The 13,175-nt window shown below is 47.4% G+C and overlaps 1 protein-coding gene and 1 pseudogene across 3 annotated transcripts in view; one reads left to right on the forward strand and one right to left on the reverse strand.

Annotated features, from left to right (window-relative positions):
* Positions 1-361: 361 nt before the first annotated feature.
* Positions 362-13,175, forward strand: part of TRABD2A (TraB domain containing 2A) — a 59,787-nt gene continuing 46,973 nt past the window's right edge. Inside the window, exons 1-2 of one of the 3 annotated variants that reach the window (XM_016948871.4) lie at positions 362-641; positions 10,808-11,368. In XM_016948871.4, coding sequence (XP_016804360.3) covers positions 534-641; positions 10,808-11,368 — 669 coding nt within the window. In that variant the 5' untranslated portion in view covers positions 362-533. The remainder of the gene's footprint in view (positions 642-10,807; positions 11,369-13,175) is intronic. The other 2 variants (XM_016948873.4, XM_016948872.4) reach the window with 2 other exon arrangements.
* Positions 4,293-7,098, reverse strand: LOC134807879 (large ribosomal subunit protein uL11-like; annotated as a pseudogene).

A 13,175-nucleotide genomic window follows, 5' to 3' on the forward strand; every position in this document is an offset into this window, starting at 1 on the left:
GCTTTTGTGGTCCTGGATTTTCAGTGGATGCACACACTGACCATTCCCCTCTCTCTTTTACATTCAAAACTTCCGTGAGATTTCCTTTGTTTAAATGAACTTTCCTTTATAGATAGCCTTTTATTTGTTTATTTTGTCTGCCTCTTTCAATCAAGAGGCACCCTCCCCTCACAATCGGCAGCATAAGCACAGACGTAAACGCAGGAACCAATGCGATTTTAGGTTGAATTTAGGACAGCGCTGGAACTTCACTTTACCCCTCTTGCGGTCACACGAGGTGGGCGGCGGCCCCGGCAGGGTTTGGGCGGGAGAAACGCGGTTCGGGACTCCGCTGCCGCCTAGGCGCGGGGCTGACCTGCGGGGGTGGGGTGGGGGGAGGGAGGTCGGGGCCCGGCCCAACGTGGCCGCTGCTGCCGGGCTCACCCCAGCCCCGCCCGGAGGCGGCCCCGCGGCCCCGGCTAGCCAGGGCGGGCGGCCACCTCTGCCCTACTCCTTCCCTCCGCGTTCCGGGCCTCGGAGCCGCCTTGAGGAGGATGAGTCCCTGGAGCTGGTTCCTGCTGCAGACCCTCTGCCTCCTGCCCACGGGCGCAGCTTCACGGCGCGGGGCGCCCGGCACCGCCAACTGCGAGCTCAATCCCCAAGTAAGGCGCGCGTCGGGTGCTGGAGAGCTGGCCTCTCTGCACCTCCTTGGGATGGTTTCCCTCCGAACCCCGCGAAGCAGCGCTTTCGGACCCCGAGCCGACTTCCGCGGCTGGGCTTTCACCTAGCACCGCGGCGCTCCTTGCTCGCTCTCCTCTCCGTGCCTTCGGGTTCCCCTTTCCCGCGGGGGCACAGCCCGCAGGCTCCAAGGGACTCAGTGCCCTGGCCTTTGCCCTCCGCCAGCCCAAGGGCGTCCGGGAGGGCCTCTGGGGTCTCGCCAGCCATTTTCGCGAGCTTTCGGGGGACGAATCCGCCAGGGCGTAGCGGAGCAGGAACTTGGGCGCATTTATTTGAAGTTTCTTCTTCCCTCTCTTCCTTAAGAGTTTAATTTCACCTGCTCTTATCAAAATATTAACAGCGCCCTGAAGCTGCTTGGCTTAACCTTCACATGTTCAGTGCCTGAGTTAGAAGGGACTTCAGGGAGTTGAAGCCATTTCCCTTGTTTTTACCGATCTGGGAAACTGACAGCGGGGGACCTGTGTGCTCCAGGTCACAGAGTGCGTTCGCGGAGTGACCACTGTCCGAGCCTTGCGTGTCCAGCCGGGCGCTTTAGATGTTCGCATCAACGTTTTGTGGGTGAGGGAAACCCAGGCAAGGGAGGCTCAGTGACCTGCCCGAGTCAACACAGCTCTATAGCGGACAGGTCTTGCGTCTCCGAGGCTGGACCTCTTTCGAGATGAATATTTCCTTCTCTGATCAGTTTTCCTACACTCAGAATTTTCTGTGGTTCTCGAGTCCCTCTCTTCTGAGTGCGGCATAGGTTGAATTTCGCGCATTTGTTCCGGTGGGTTTGATATCTGTGCGTCGCTGGCTCTGGAGAGGGCCATGCCAGGCTTATCCTTCTGGTGCGCCCGCGACGCGGGGGTGGGGGGGTGGGGATGGGTTGAGGGAGTGGGGGCTGGAATTTAGAGGCCCACCTTTGATGACACCTGCGCAGCTCCCCGGTCTGCCTCCACCCCTGGCCATTTGCAATTTTATTCCTCATCCCAACTGCAGCAAAGCAGAGGACGGCCAAATAGAGCCGATCCTGGAGCTCCGGGCTGGGAAGACGCACGGTGTTCGCCTCTCTAAGGCGTCGCGGGGCTGCGGACGGCCCTCTACCAAGGCAGGAGGCGCGGCAGCTGGAGAGGGGAGTCTGCACCAGGCATGGTTTCAAACTCTGTTGCGGTGTGGCCGCTTCATGCTTGTTAGACAAGGCAGGAGTCCATCTCCTCACAAGAAAGCACATTGCCTTTCACTTCTGCAAAACCTATTACCAACTGGTAATTATGACGAGTGAGTCTGGATAAGATCTCTCTCCTTTAGAATCTGTCTTTATGAGAGTCCTTTATTCCATCGGTCGTCCTACCTTTTGGTCTCAGGACTCCTTTACGTTACAAAAAATTATCAAAGAAGCCCGGCATGGTAGCTCACTCCTGTAATCCCAGCACTTTGGGAGGCCAAGGCGGTGGATCACTTGAGCCCAGGAGTTGCAGACCAGCCTGGCCAACATGGCGAGACCCTCGTCTGTACAAAAAAATAAAAAAAATTACCAGCGTGGGGACATGTGCCTGCAGTCCCAGCTACTCCAGAGACTGAGGTGGAAGGAAACCTTGAGCCTGGGAGTGGAGGCCAGTGAGGTGTGATTGTGCCACTGCACTCCAGCTTGGGTGAAAGAGCGAGACCCTATATCCAAAAAAAAAAAAAAAAAAAAAAAAAGTATTGAAAACCTCAAAGACTTTTACTTTATGTGAATTAATGGAGAGAGTAGTAAAACACAACATAGCACACATTCCATTAGCCATCAGAGCAGTGACCTCATCACACACGTGTAGCCTCCAGAAAATTCTACAGTACCTTGTGAGAAAATGAGGGTGAAAGGAAAATATCTTAGTTTTATAAAAACAGTTTTGACCTTATAGACTCCCTGAAAGGCTCTTGGGGACACCCACAGGTCCGTGGACCATACTTTGAGAATTGCTGTTCTATTCTGTGGGCAAACTCTGTCTTACCCCCTGCGGAATTGGGAAGGCCAATCAGCGGCACACATGCTGTATGTCTGACCCACATGCTGTAAGGGCATTGTGGTTGGGTCCCTCAGTGGGTTGGGGTCTTGAGATTCTAGAGTGGAAGTCCTGGGATCCAGCCTGCAATCCAGTGCAGCAGCCCCTATAGGATTCTGCAGGACTGTAGCCTTGAGAGCTGGTTTGGTTTTCATGGTTGGTTAATCATTAGAGAGGTCTTCTGAGCCCAAATTGGCCCCTAGACACTGCAGGGTTTACCCTGAGCACCACGCAGGTTGAGTCCCTTTCTTGTCAAACAGAACTCTTAGTGTTCTTTCCTATTCCTACCTGCTGCCTTTTTTTTTTTTTTTTGAGACAGAGTCTTGCTCTATCTGTCACCCAGGCTAGAGTGCAGTGATGCTACGTTGGCTCACTGCAACGTCTGCCTCCAGGGTTCAAGTGATTCTCCTGCCTCAGCCTCCTGAGTAGCTGGGATTACAGGCGCCCACCACCAAGCCCGGCTAATTTTTGTATTTTTAGTAGAGATGGGGTTCCACTATCTTGAGCAGGCTGGTCTCGAACTCCTGACCTCATGATCCACCCGCCTCAGCCTCCCAAAGTGCTGGGATTATAGGCGTGAGCCACCGTGCCCAGCCTGATGCCTTTTATACTTGCTCTTTCTTCCCCCTGGAAAATTCTCCCCTCATTTATCCACAGGCTTGCTCCCTTACCTCCATCTGGCTTTGGCCCAAGTGTCTCTCAATGAGTTTCTTCCTGATTACTCTCGTAAAGGTGACATCAACTGCTGCCACCACTACCATCTGCCTTCCCTGCTTTATTTTTATTTATAGCACTTAATCACCATCTGATAAAAATTGTTGTTTATTGCTGCCCCTTCCCCTATGTCATCTTCATAAGGGTAGGGATTTTTGTCTGTTTTGTTTGCTTCTGCATCCCCAGTATCCAGAAGAGTGCCTTGCCATAGCAGATGCTCAAAAAATATTTGTTGAATGAAAAGGATAATGTAAAGCCAGCTTCATTGTGGCTGGTCTGCTGAAGAGTAATCTTGGAAAAGTGCAGTTATTGCAGGTCCAGGGATGCTAGGATGGGAGGAGCTGAGGGTGTGCTGGGTGTTACGGAGTTAGCTTGCAATATGCAGTTGTCATTGTGCCTTGTTCTTTTTCATTGGATGGACTACACAGGTGTCTGTTAAAATCTCAGTTTGATTCAGAAGCTTGTAGCTTCTGTGTCTCAGTCACCCATGGCCATGTTTTCTCTCTCTCTTTTTTCTTTTTTGAGACACAGTCCTGCTCTGTCACCCAGGATGGAGGGCAGTGTCGTGATCATAGCTCACTGTAACCTTCAACTCCAGGCCTCAAATGGTCCTCCTGCCTCAGCTTCCCAAAGTCTTGGGATTACAGGCATGAGCCACCATGCCTGGTTGTCTTTTCCTTCTGGGAACAGTTGCAACAAGTTAGAAGGGACATGTTAATAGTGGTTCAGTTTTTTTTTCTTTTAAACCACCCTAATGTTAAAATCTATGGCTTCTTCTAATTGCCATATATTTTAACAGTAAAATGGGGTAGTGAAGGATTTTTTTTTTTTGTAGAGATAAATAGCCCTACCCTGAGGATATCAGTATGAGAGAGGCAGAGGCAGTTGCACCAGTACAGTAAGTGCAAGGGTCCAGGGGCTCGCCAGTGGGCAAAGTAAGGTAAAGAAGAGTCCTGAAGACTCTTCTTTCAGCCTGTGCCCTGCTGAAGACATGTCTGGTAGGGCAGGATCAGTGTTCCACAGGAATGGTTATTGGTGCACACAGTGGGAATCCGGGTGCCCTTTGGTCAGAACAGATCTGTAGGTATTGAAGAAATTGTACATGATAAGATTCATTTCTTTAAAAAACTCTTTTTGAGCTCCTATGTAGTAGTATATGGCAAGTATTTCAGTATTTGGGGATATGAAGGTGAATAAGATACAGCCCTTGGCATAAAAAAGCAGAAAAGCCCCTGAGCTGTGTTAACTTGAAAAGAGAAAATGGGAAAGGTGGCACCTGAGGATGTAACAAGGTCAGTGTGGTATTTATCTGGGCAATCATCTGGGATCGGGAAGATGAGCTGGACAGAGCCTTTCTAGATTTGGAATCAGGTGGTGCTCCTGAGCAACAATACAACTAGCAGGGTATTAACTGAAAAAAGATATGACTCTGAATCACAGGTAAAGTCTATTGCATGTTAAGGCTGCATAAATATGGCGTTTAAAAGCTTGGACTCAGGAGTCAGCCTACCTGTCCACCACTTAGCATGGGGCATGTTTTTGCTCCCACCACACCACTAAAACTGTTCTTGTCTGAGTCCCTAGTGACTTCAGTGTTGCTCAATCCAGAGGTCAGTTCTCAAATTCTTGATTTATTTGGCCTACCATCCACATTTAACCCACTTGCTTACTTTCTGCTCCTTGAAGTACTTTCTTCAATCGGCCTCCTACTCTTCTGATTTTCCCAGCAAACTTGCTGGCCACTTCTCATTCTCCCTTGCTAGCTGCTCTTCTTTCCCCAGACTTCTTAGGGTGAGAGGGCCCTGAGTCTATTCCTAGAACTTTTCTCCTGTGGACATCCTGTTGGAGACCTTGTCTAGTCCCATGGCTTTAAAGAACATCTACATGGTGATGATGCCCTCATCTTTATCTCTGACCCAGGCCTCTCCCAAGCTCCAGACTTACATATTCACCTACCACCTGGACCTTGGCACAGGTTGTGTGCTTGACATGTCAACTGCACAGATCCAAAACCAAATTTCTGACCTTCCCCTCTAATCCTGTTTCACCCCCGTCCTTCTCCATATCTGTTAATGATAACCTCATCCTTTCATCAGGAAGTCCTGTTTTCTTTCGTTTTTTTTTTTTTTTTTTTAATTTTGAGATAGGGTCTCACTCTGTTGCCCAGGCAGGAGTGCAGTGGTGCAGTCATAGCTCACTGCAGCCTCATCCTCCCAGGCTCAAACCATCTTCCTACCTCAACCTCCTAAGTAGCTGGGACTGGAGGTGCCTGCCACCATGCCCGGCTAATTTTTAAATATTTTGTAGAGACAGGGTCTTGCTATGTTGTCCAGGCTGATCTCAAACTTTTGGGCTCAAGCTTCCCAAAGTGTTGGGATTACAGGCATGAGGCACCGTGCCGGCCAGCAAATCCTGTTTTCTAGACTACATCTGGAATTTGATCACTTCCCATCAATCCTGTCACTCCCACTCTGATTATTTTGGTAATGTCCTAACTGACCTACTTGTGTCTGCCCTCATCCCTCTATTCATCCCAGCCTCCAGGGCGAGCCTTTGAACACACTGTCAGCTGATGTCACTCCTCTCTCAAAAACCTGGGCTAGCTCCCATCTGAATCAGTTGAAAGCCTGAGCCCTTCCTGGGGCCTTTCCAGAGGCCCATCGACCCTGCATGGCTTGACCTCACTCACCTCTCTGACCTCTGCCTCCTGCTTTTTTGTTCAGCTATCCCTCTCTGTCGTGCTGGCCTCCTTGCTGGTCTTCCAGTACATGGAGGCCCTCCCTGCCTCAGGGCCTTTGCACTGCTGTTTCTGCCTCCTGGAGGGAATGCTCTTCTCTTAGATATCCCCATAGTGGGCCCCTCGTCTCCTTCATGGCAAGGCTTAGATGTCTTTCTAGACATTCAGTGACTTTTCTGGTCCCCCTACTTAAAATCACCCCTGCAACCCTGTGCCACAGTACTCACTGTCCCTTTTCCGGCTTACATGTTCTTTTTGTGGTTTTTGTTGTCAAATGATCCCTTATTGAAATGTTTTCCTTTGTGCTTCTTAACTAGCTGGGCATTCCACTGCACCATTGTTGATGTCATGAGTGTGGCAGCCATCAAGATTCAGCCCACAGACTGGGAAGTCCCCAGGATCTCTTTAATGGTTCCAGAAAACTTCTCTGGCTAAAGATTGGTGCTGCATCTGTTGAGCAACGTTGACGACCTCATCAAAAGTGATATTTCCACTGTGTTTAATGTTTTCCTGTTTCTTTCTATCTCTTGGTGGTTCCTTGAAGGCTTCGATGATCAGGGCAGAAGCAGAAGGCACCACCTCAATCTGGGCCTCTCTGTTCTGAATGGTCAGTTTCACTGTAGTCCTCAGACCCCTCCAGTCACTGGTTGGCTTGGCAATGTCATCACCAACCTTTTTTGGAGACAGACGCAGGGGGGCTGATCTTGGTGGCCAGCACAGATGAGGCATTGACTTCACCCCCGGTGCAACTCAGGTATACGACTTTGATCTCGTTAGGGTCCAACTTAGGCGGCATGGTCAAGTCGGCTGGTGTCAGATGAACCGAGATTTGGGACACTGGAAGAAAGTTACATCTTGGCCTCCTCCAGGCTGAAAGACTTAAAGCCAGCTTACATGTTCTCCACAGCAATTAGCACCAACAGGGAACTGTGTGTCACTCACTGTTGTATTCTCTGTGCCTAGAACAGTGTCTGGCACATGGTAGGCTCAGCAGAAATAATTGTGTTGAATGCAGGCAGTGGGACAGTCCAGGCGAAATGCCTAGGTGGAGCCTGGCACACAGAGAACAGCTGCTGTTAGCATCGGTACTGTCATTACATGGCTAGAGGCCAGACGTGTATGTGTGTGTGTGTGTGTGTGTGTGTGTGTTTAAATTTAATCAGTTTTCAGTGAAAAGATCATACAGTGACCTTATTTCTAGACCAGTAATAGTTGAAAAGGCAACAATAAATAAATAATAAAATGAAAATGGATGCATATTGAACAGACTGCTTCTGAAGAGAAATGCAGGTATTTTGAGGTAGGATGGGGACCTTAGGCAGATTAAGTGTATTGGATAAAAACGAACCAAAACCAAACCAAAACGAACCCCACCCCTCCATTGTCCTGCAGTATGGGTTTGGTTTTCCTGGGAATATATTTGTTTAACATGATGGTGTCCTGATAGATGACAATGAATCAGGTGTCCATGGGTTTAATAATAACATTTCAGCTTGTTTGCTGTGTCTCCCAGTTGGAAACTATGTAGAAGTTCTTGGGTAGACTGCCTGGACATTGTGCAATTAGATCTCTTATATAGGTCAGTGGTCCCCAGACATTTCATGAACCAGACCTCTAAATGAACAAATAAACTAAAATTACTCTTCAAAGGCTGCCTCTACCTATTTGTAGGTAATAATTCTTACCTGTTTACAATTAACCAAAGACATAACTGTCAATCTCAACTTTTGATTAGCATCTATTTTAGTTACCCAGTGTCTTCTAACCTTTTGATCTAATTCTAACCAACAGTGAGACATTTGATTGCTTAATTCACCTTAGCAGGCATTCTTGGTAGATGTACAGTTTCCATTTCGTTTTTGAAGTATTTAAATAACCCCAGGGACCCTTATTACTGCATAAGAGGATGCCTAGGGGATGGGGACCCTGTACGTGATTCATCTGTTAATATTACTTCAACAATCAATGGTTTTTAAATTTTTTTTTTTTTTTGAGACAGCGTCTTGCTCTGTTGCCCAGGCTGGAGTGCAGTGGCGGGATCTTGGCTCACTGAAACCTCTGCCTCCCGGTTCAAGCGATTCTCCTGCCTCAGCCTCCTAAGTAGAGTAGCTGGGACTACAGGCGCTTGCCACCACGTCCGGCTAATTTTTGTCTTTTTAGTAGAGGCGGAGTTTCATCATGTTGGAAAGGCTTGAACTCCTGACCTCAAATGATCCACCCTCCTCGGCCTCCCAAAGTGCTGGGATTATAGGCGTCAGCAACTGCGCTCGGCCTAAATTTTTTTTTTTTGAGATGGAGTCTCGCTCTGTCCCCTAGGCTGGAGTGAAGTGGTGCTATCTCTGCTCACTGCAACCTCCACCTCCTAGGTTCAAGCAATTCTCTTGCCTCAGCCTCCCAAATAGCTGGGACTACAGGCGCAGGCCACCACACCTGGCTAATTTTTTGTATTTTAGTAGAGACAGGGTTTCACCATGTTGCCCAGGCTGATCGCGAACTCCTGAGCTCAGGCAATCCCCCTGCCTTGTCCTCCCGAAGTGCTGGAATTACAGGCGTGAGCTACTATGCCTGGCCAATAAGGTGCCTTTCAGTAGAAGCACACATAAAACAAGGCTATGTATTGATCAGTTGATGAAAATGTTATGAACAAGAACTTAACCCTATGTTTCTCCTAGGAACAACAGTTTAGTATTTGCTAATTTTGTGGCAACTTTATAAAATATAACTACCATGAATAATAAGAATTGCCTGTAGATAGAAACTTCATGATCCAAGGGAAGCATGTTACTTAAAAGGCTGAAGTCAAATCCTTTAGTAAAGGGAATATGTTCCAAATATTTCTTTCTCCCTCCCTTCTTCCCTCCCTCCCTCTAGTCCTTCCTTCTCTCTCTCTTTCTTTCTTTTTCTGAGACAAAGTCTCATTCTGTTGTCCAGGCTGAAGCACAGTGGTGCGATCTGCAGACTCAACCTGATGGGCTCAAGCAATCCTCCCACCTCAGCCTCTTGAGTACTGGGACTACAGGCATGCACCACCATGCCTGACTAATTTTGGTATTTTTTGTAGAGATGGGGCTTTGCTGTGTTGCCCAGGCTGGTCTCAAACTCCTGAGCTCAAGTGATCTGCCCGCCTCAGCCTCTAAAGTACTGGGATTACAGGTGTGAGTCACCATGCCTGGCCGAAATATATATATTTTTTCTATAACCCTAGATTTTCACATTTCCGGCTTTCTTAATACATTGTTCTTGTCACTGGTATGTCTGCCATTTACACCTAATTCCTTGAGCACTGCACTTCTTTGTACAGTGCCTCTTAATAAACAGATATGTTATAAATGCCAGTTGTTGAGGATGAGAGACACTCAGGGGCCAGGAGTGAAATGGCCTGGCTTCAGATGAACATGCACCGCTGCTCAGCATGTGCTACTGCTTAGAGAGAATCCATCCAGCAGAGATCATCCAGCTCTCTGTGATTGAAACTGAAGGCTTTGTGAGAGAAATAAATGTGATCCACGTCCTAAAGGGACAAGAGCAAACTGTAAAATCATAGGCTCATCAGGACCCTAGTTTCAACCTTGGCGGTACATTGGGGTCACCAGGGGAGCTTTAAAAGTAGCATCTCTGTGGCCGGAGCAGTGGCTCACGCCTGTAATTCCAGCACTTTGGGAGGCTGAGGTGGGCGGATCACAAGGTCAGGAGTTTGAGACCAGCCTGGCCAATATGGTGAAACCCCGTCTCTACTAAAAATACAAAAATTAGCTGGGCGTGGTGGCGAGTGCCAGTAGTCCCAGCTACTCAGGAGGCTGAGGCAGGAGAATTGCTTGAATCCGGGAGGCTGAGGTTGCAGTGAAGTGAGCCAGGATTGCGCCATTGCACTCCAGCCTGGGCAACAGAGTGAGACTCCATCTCAAAAAAAAAAAAGTAGCATTTCTGAGTTCCACCTCCAGAGATTCTGATGTGATTGGTCTGGGGTGGGACCCAGGCACTGGACTTTCAAAAGCTTTGGGGGTGATTCCAGTGCATAGCCAGAGTTGAAGCCTCTGCCTTTGGGGATGTTGGTTTTGAGATCTGAAAGAGCAGGGATCATCAGGTCTGCCTGGGAGACAGTGGGCTTTTCAGGTGTCTCTTAGATGGTATCAGGTATATCCTTGGAGGCCCCTGAGACTCACTTCTTTAACTCTTGCCCAGTTCATTGCTAGGGCAGGCATGGCACAATCTCAAAACTGGTGACTGCTATTGCTTTCTCATCTTGGAATCAACGTTTTGATTGAAAAGGGGGTCCCATCCCCTTTTGATTGAAAAGTTGAGTCTCATCCCAGACCAATCAGATCAGAATGTCTGGAGGTAGGACTCAGAGATGCTTCTTTTAAAGCTCCGCTGGTGATCCCAACATACAGCCAAGGTTGAAACTATAGTCCTAATGAGCCCCTGACTTCATAATTTGCTCCTGTCTATTTAGGGCAATGGATTGTCCTGGCAGGTGAATCTACACGGACTCAAAAGTCTAAATTCTACTTTGATATCTTTTCTCTTGAAATGTGACTAATTCATTTCCTCTCACAGGTTCCTGACCATGCCTCTCCCCCATATTATACCTTGATGTTACCTCTTTTCTTTTCAGCAAAGCGAGTTGAATTCCTTCTTGTGGACCATTAAGCGAGACCCACCATCTTACTTCTTTGGCACAATCCATGTCCCGTACACCCGAGTTTGGGACTTCATCCCCGACAACTCTAAGGAGGCTTTCCTGCAGAGCAGCATTGTGTACTTTGAGTTGGATCTCACAGACCCCTATACCATCTCAGCTCTCACCAGCTGTCAGATGCTGCCACAGGGCGAGAACCTCCAAGATGTGCTCCCCAGGGACATCTACTGCCGCCTCAAGCGCCACCTGGAGTATGTCAAGCTCATGATGCCCTTGTGGATGACCCCAGACCAGCGCGGCAAGGGGCTCTATGCAGACTACCTCTTCAATGCTATTGCCGGAAACTGGGAGCGCAAGAGGCCTGTCTGGGTGATGCTCATGGTCAACTCCCTGACTGAAGTGGACATTAAGTCCCGTGGAGTGCCTGTCTTAGACCTGTTCCTTGCCCAGGAGGCTGAGCGGCTGAGGAAACAGACTGGGGCAGTGGAAAAGGTGGAAGAGCAGTGCCATCCATTGAATGGGTTGAACTTTTCACAAGTAAGACTCTCTTTGCATAAAAGACTTAGTGGCATTTGGTTGTATGGGTGAATCTGTTGAGTTTCAGGGCAGGTGATGGACCACGGGCACAGCTTGTCTAGAAATTGTCTTTGCTTAAAAATGCTTTTCCGGGGGTTAAAAAAAAAGCCAAGTGGTCAGTTATATCACTTATTTGAGTATTGCCAAGAAAAAAAACTTGTTTTTTTCTTATCATTCCAACAAATACTGTGTGCTTTTTTTTTTTTTTTTGGGACAGAGTCATTCCACCCAGGCTGGAGTGCAGTGGTGCGATCTCAGTTCACTGCAACCTCTGCTCTCTGGGTTCAAGCATTTCTCCTGTCTCAGCCTCCCTAGTAGCTGGGATTACAGGTGTGTGCTACCACGCCTGACTACTTTTTGTATTTTTAGTAGAGATGAGGTTTTGCCATGTTGGCCAGGCTGGTCTCGAACTCCTGACCTCAAGTGATCTGCCTGCCTTGGCCTCCCAAAGTGCTGGGATTAGAGGTGTGAGCCACTGTGCCTGGCCCATACTGTGTGCTTTTAAAATGCATTTTAGTTCAGATCCTTCATTAAAAAGCTGCTTTGAGACGTTGTGGACATGTGGATGCCACACTGGTTGTCACAGGGCATGGCCTGGTTTGAAAATGATACTGGCCATTGCTGTTTTAGGAGACAGCAGTCTCTTTGAGGTCACTACTGTCCCTCTTCAGGACACTGCCCCAGGACAGTTCCTTTCCTAGGCAGAGTTATGCTCTTCTTACCCCTGGTTTAAGGATCCTACCCCAGGGCATTGGAATTTAATTTGATGTTCAAGAAGTTGGTTCTTCAATTCTCATAAGTAGTACTTGATTAAAGTGCCGTGGTTTAGCTGTTTCCATAAAAGTTGTTTAAAGTGCATTAGACACTTCTGGAGACCAATGGGAGTCTTGCAATATGAAATAAAGTGTTCTTGTTTTGTAAATGTTCTCATTGGGTCACGTTGAGGTTTTGTTCCTCAGAATTTGAGATTACTGTTAATCCAAATAGCTCAGCCTTAGCAGATCTTGACATACTGAACTAAGGTTGTTATTTAAAAGGTGTAAGGACATGTAACAGTCGAAAAATAATGTTCCTGAGTTGATAACGATATCTTTAGGGAATTTATCTTGCTAAAATTCTATAATATTAATAAGTAATCAGATGCTATTCTATATGCTATAGTATTTGTTTGGCACACTAAGATTTATAGATAAGATAAGGGATCATTAATTGTCTGCATTGATCTCCTGGGAAAGATTTTCTTGCATTATTATGGAAACCCAAAGAGCCAATGTTATAACCTTTTCAATGTCTGCATTTAATATAATATTTTGAAAAAGAAAGGTGCTTTGATTTGAAGGCTTATTGATTTTGACCGAATGAATTTGAAATTGGTGAGCATTTTAACCTGAGCCAAAGCCTTCTTTCATACTCCCAATTGGGGAAAAAAAAGCTTGGAAGTAAAATATTAGCTCAAGCAAGGTATCTTTGAAGGAAGGTGTGCAACACTGTCTCTTTTTTCCTTTCTTTTTTTCTTATACTTTAAGTTCTAGGGTACATGTGCACAATGTGCAGGTTTGTTGCATATCTATACATGCGCCATGTTGGTGTGCTGCACCCATTAGTTAATTAGTTAATGTTAATTAGTTAATTAACTAGTAACTAATTAACTAATCAGTTAATTAGTTAATAGCTGCACCATTAGTTAATGGGGGAGGATAATGCTATCCCTCCCCCCTCCGCCTACCCCATGACAGGCCCTGGTGTGTGATGTTCCCCTTCCTGTGTC

The sequence above is a fragment of the Pan troglodytes genome, chromosome 12 (genome assembly GCF_028858775.2).
Source record: "Pan troglodytes isolate AG18354 chromosome 12, NHGRI_mPanTro3-v2.0_pri, whole genome shotgun sequence".
In the NCBI taxonomy this organism is placed as follows: Eukaryota; Metazoa; Chordata; class Mammalia; order Primates; family Hominidae; genus Pan; species Pan troglodytes.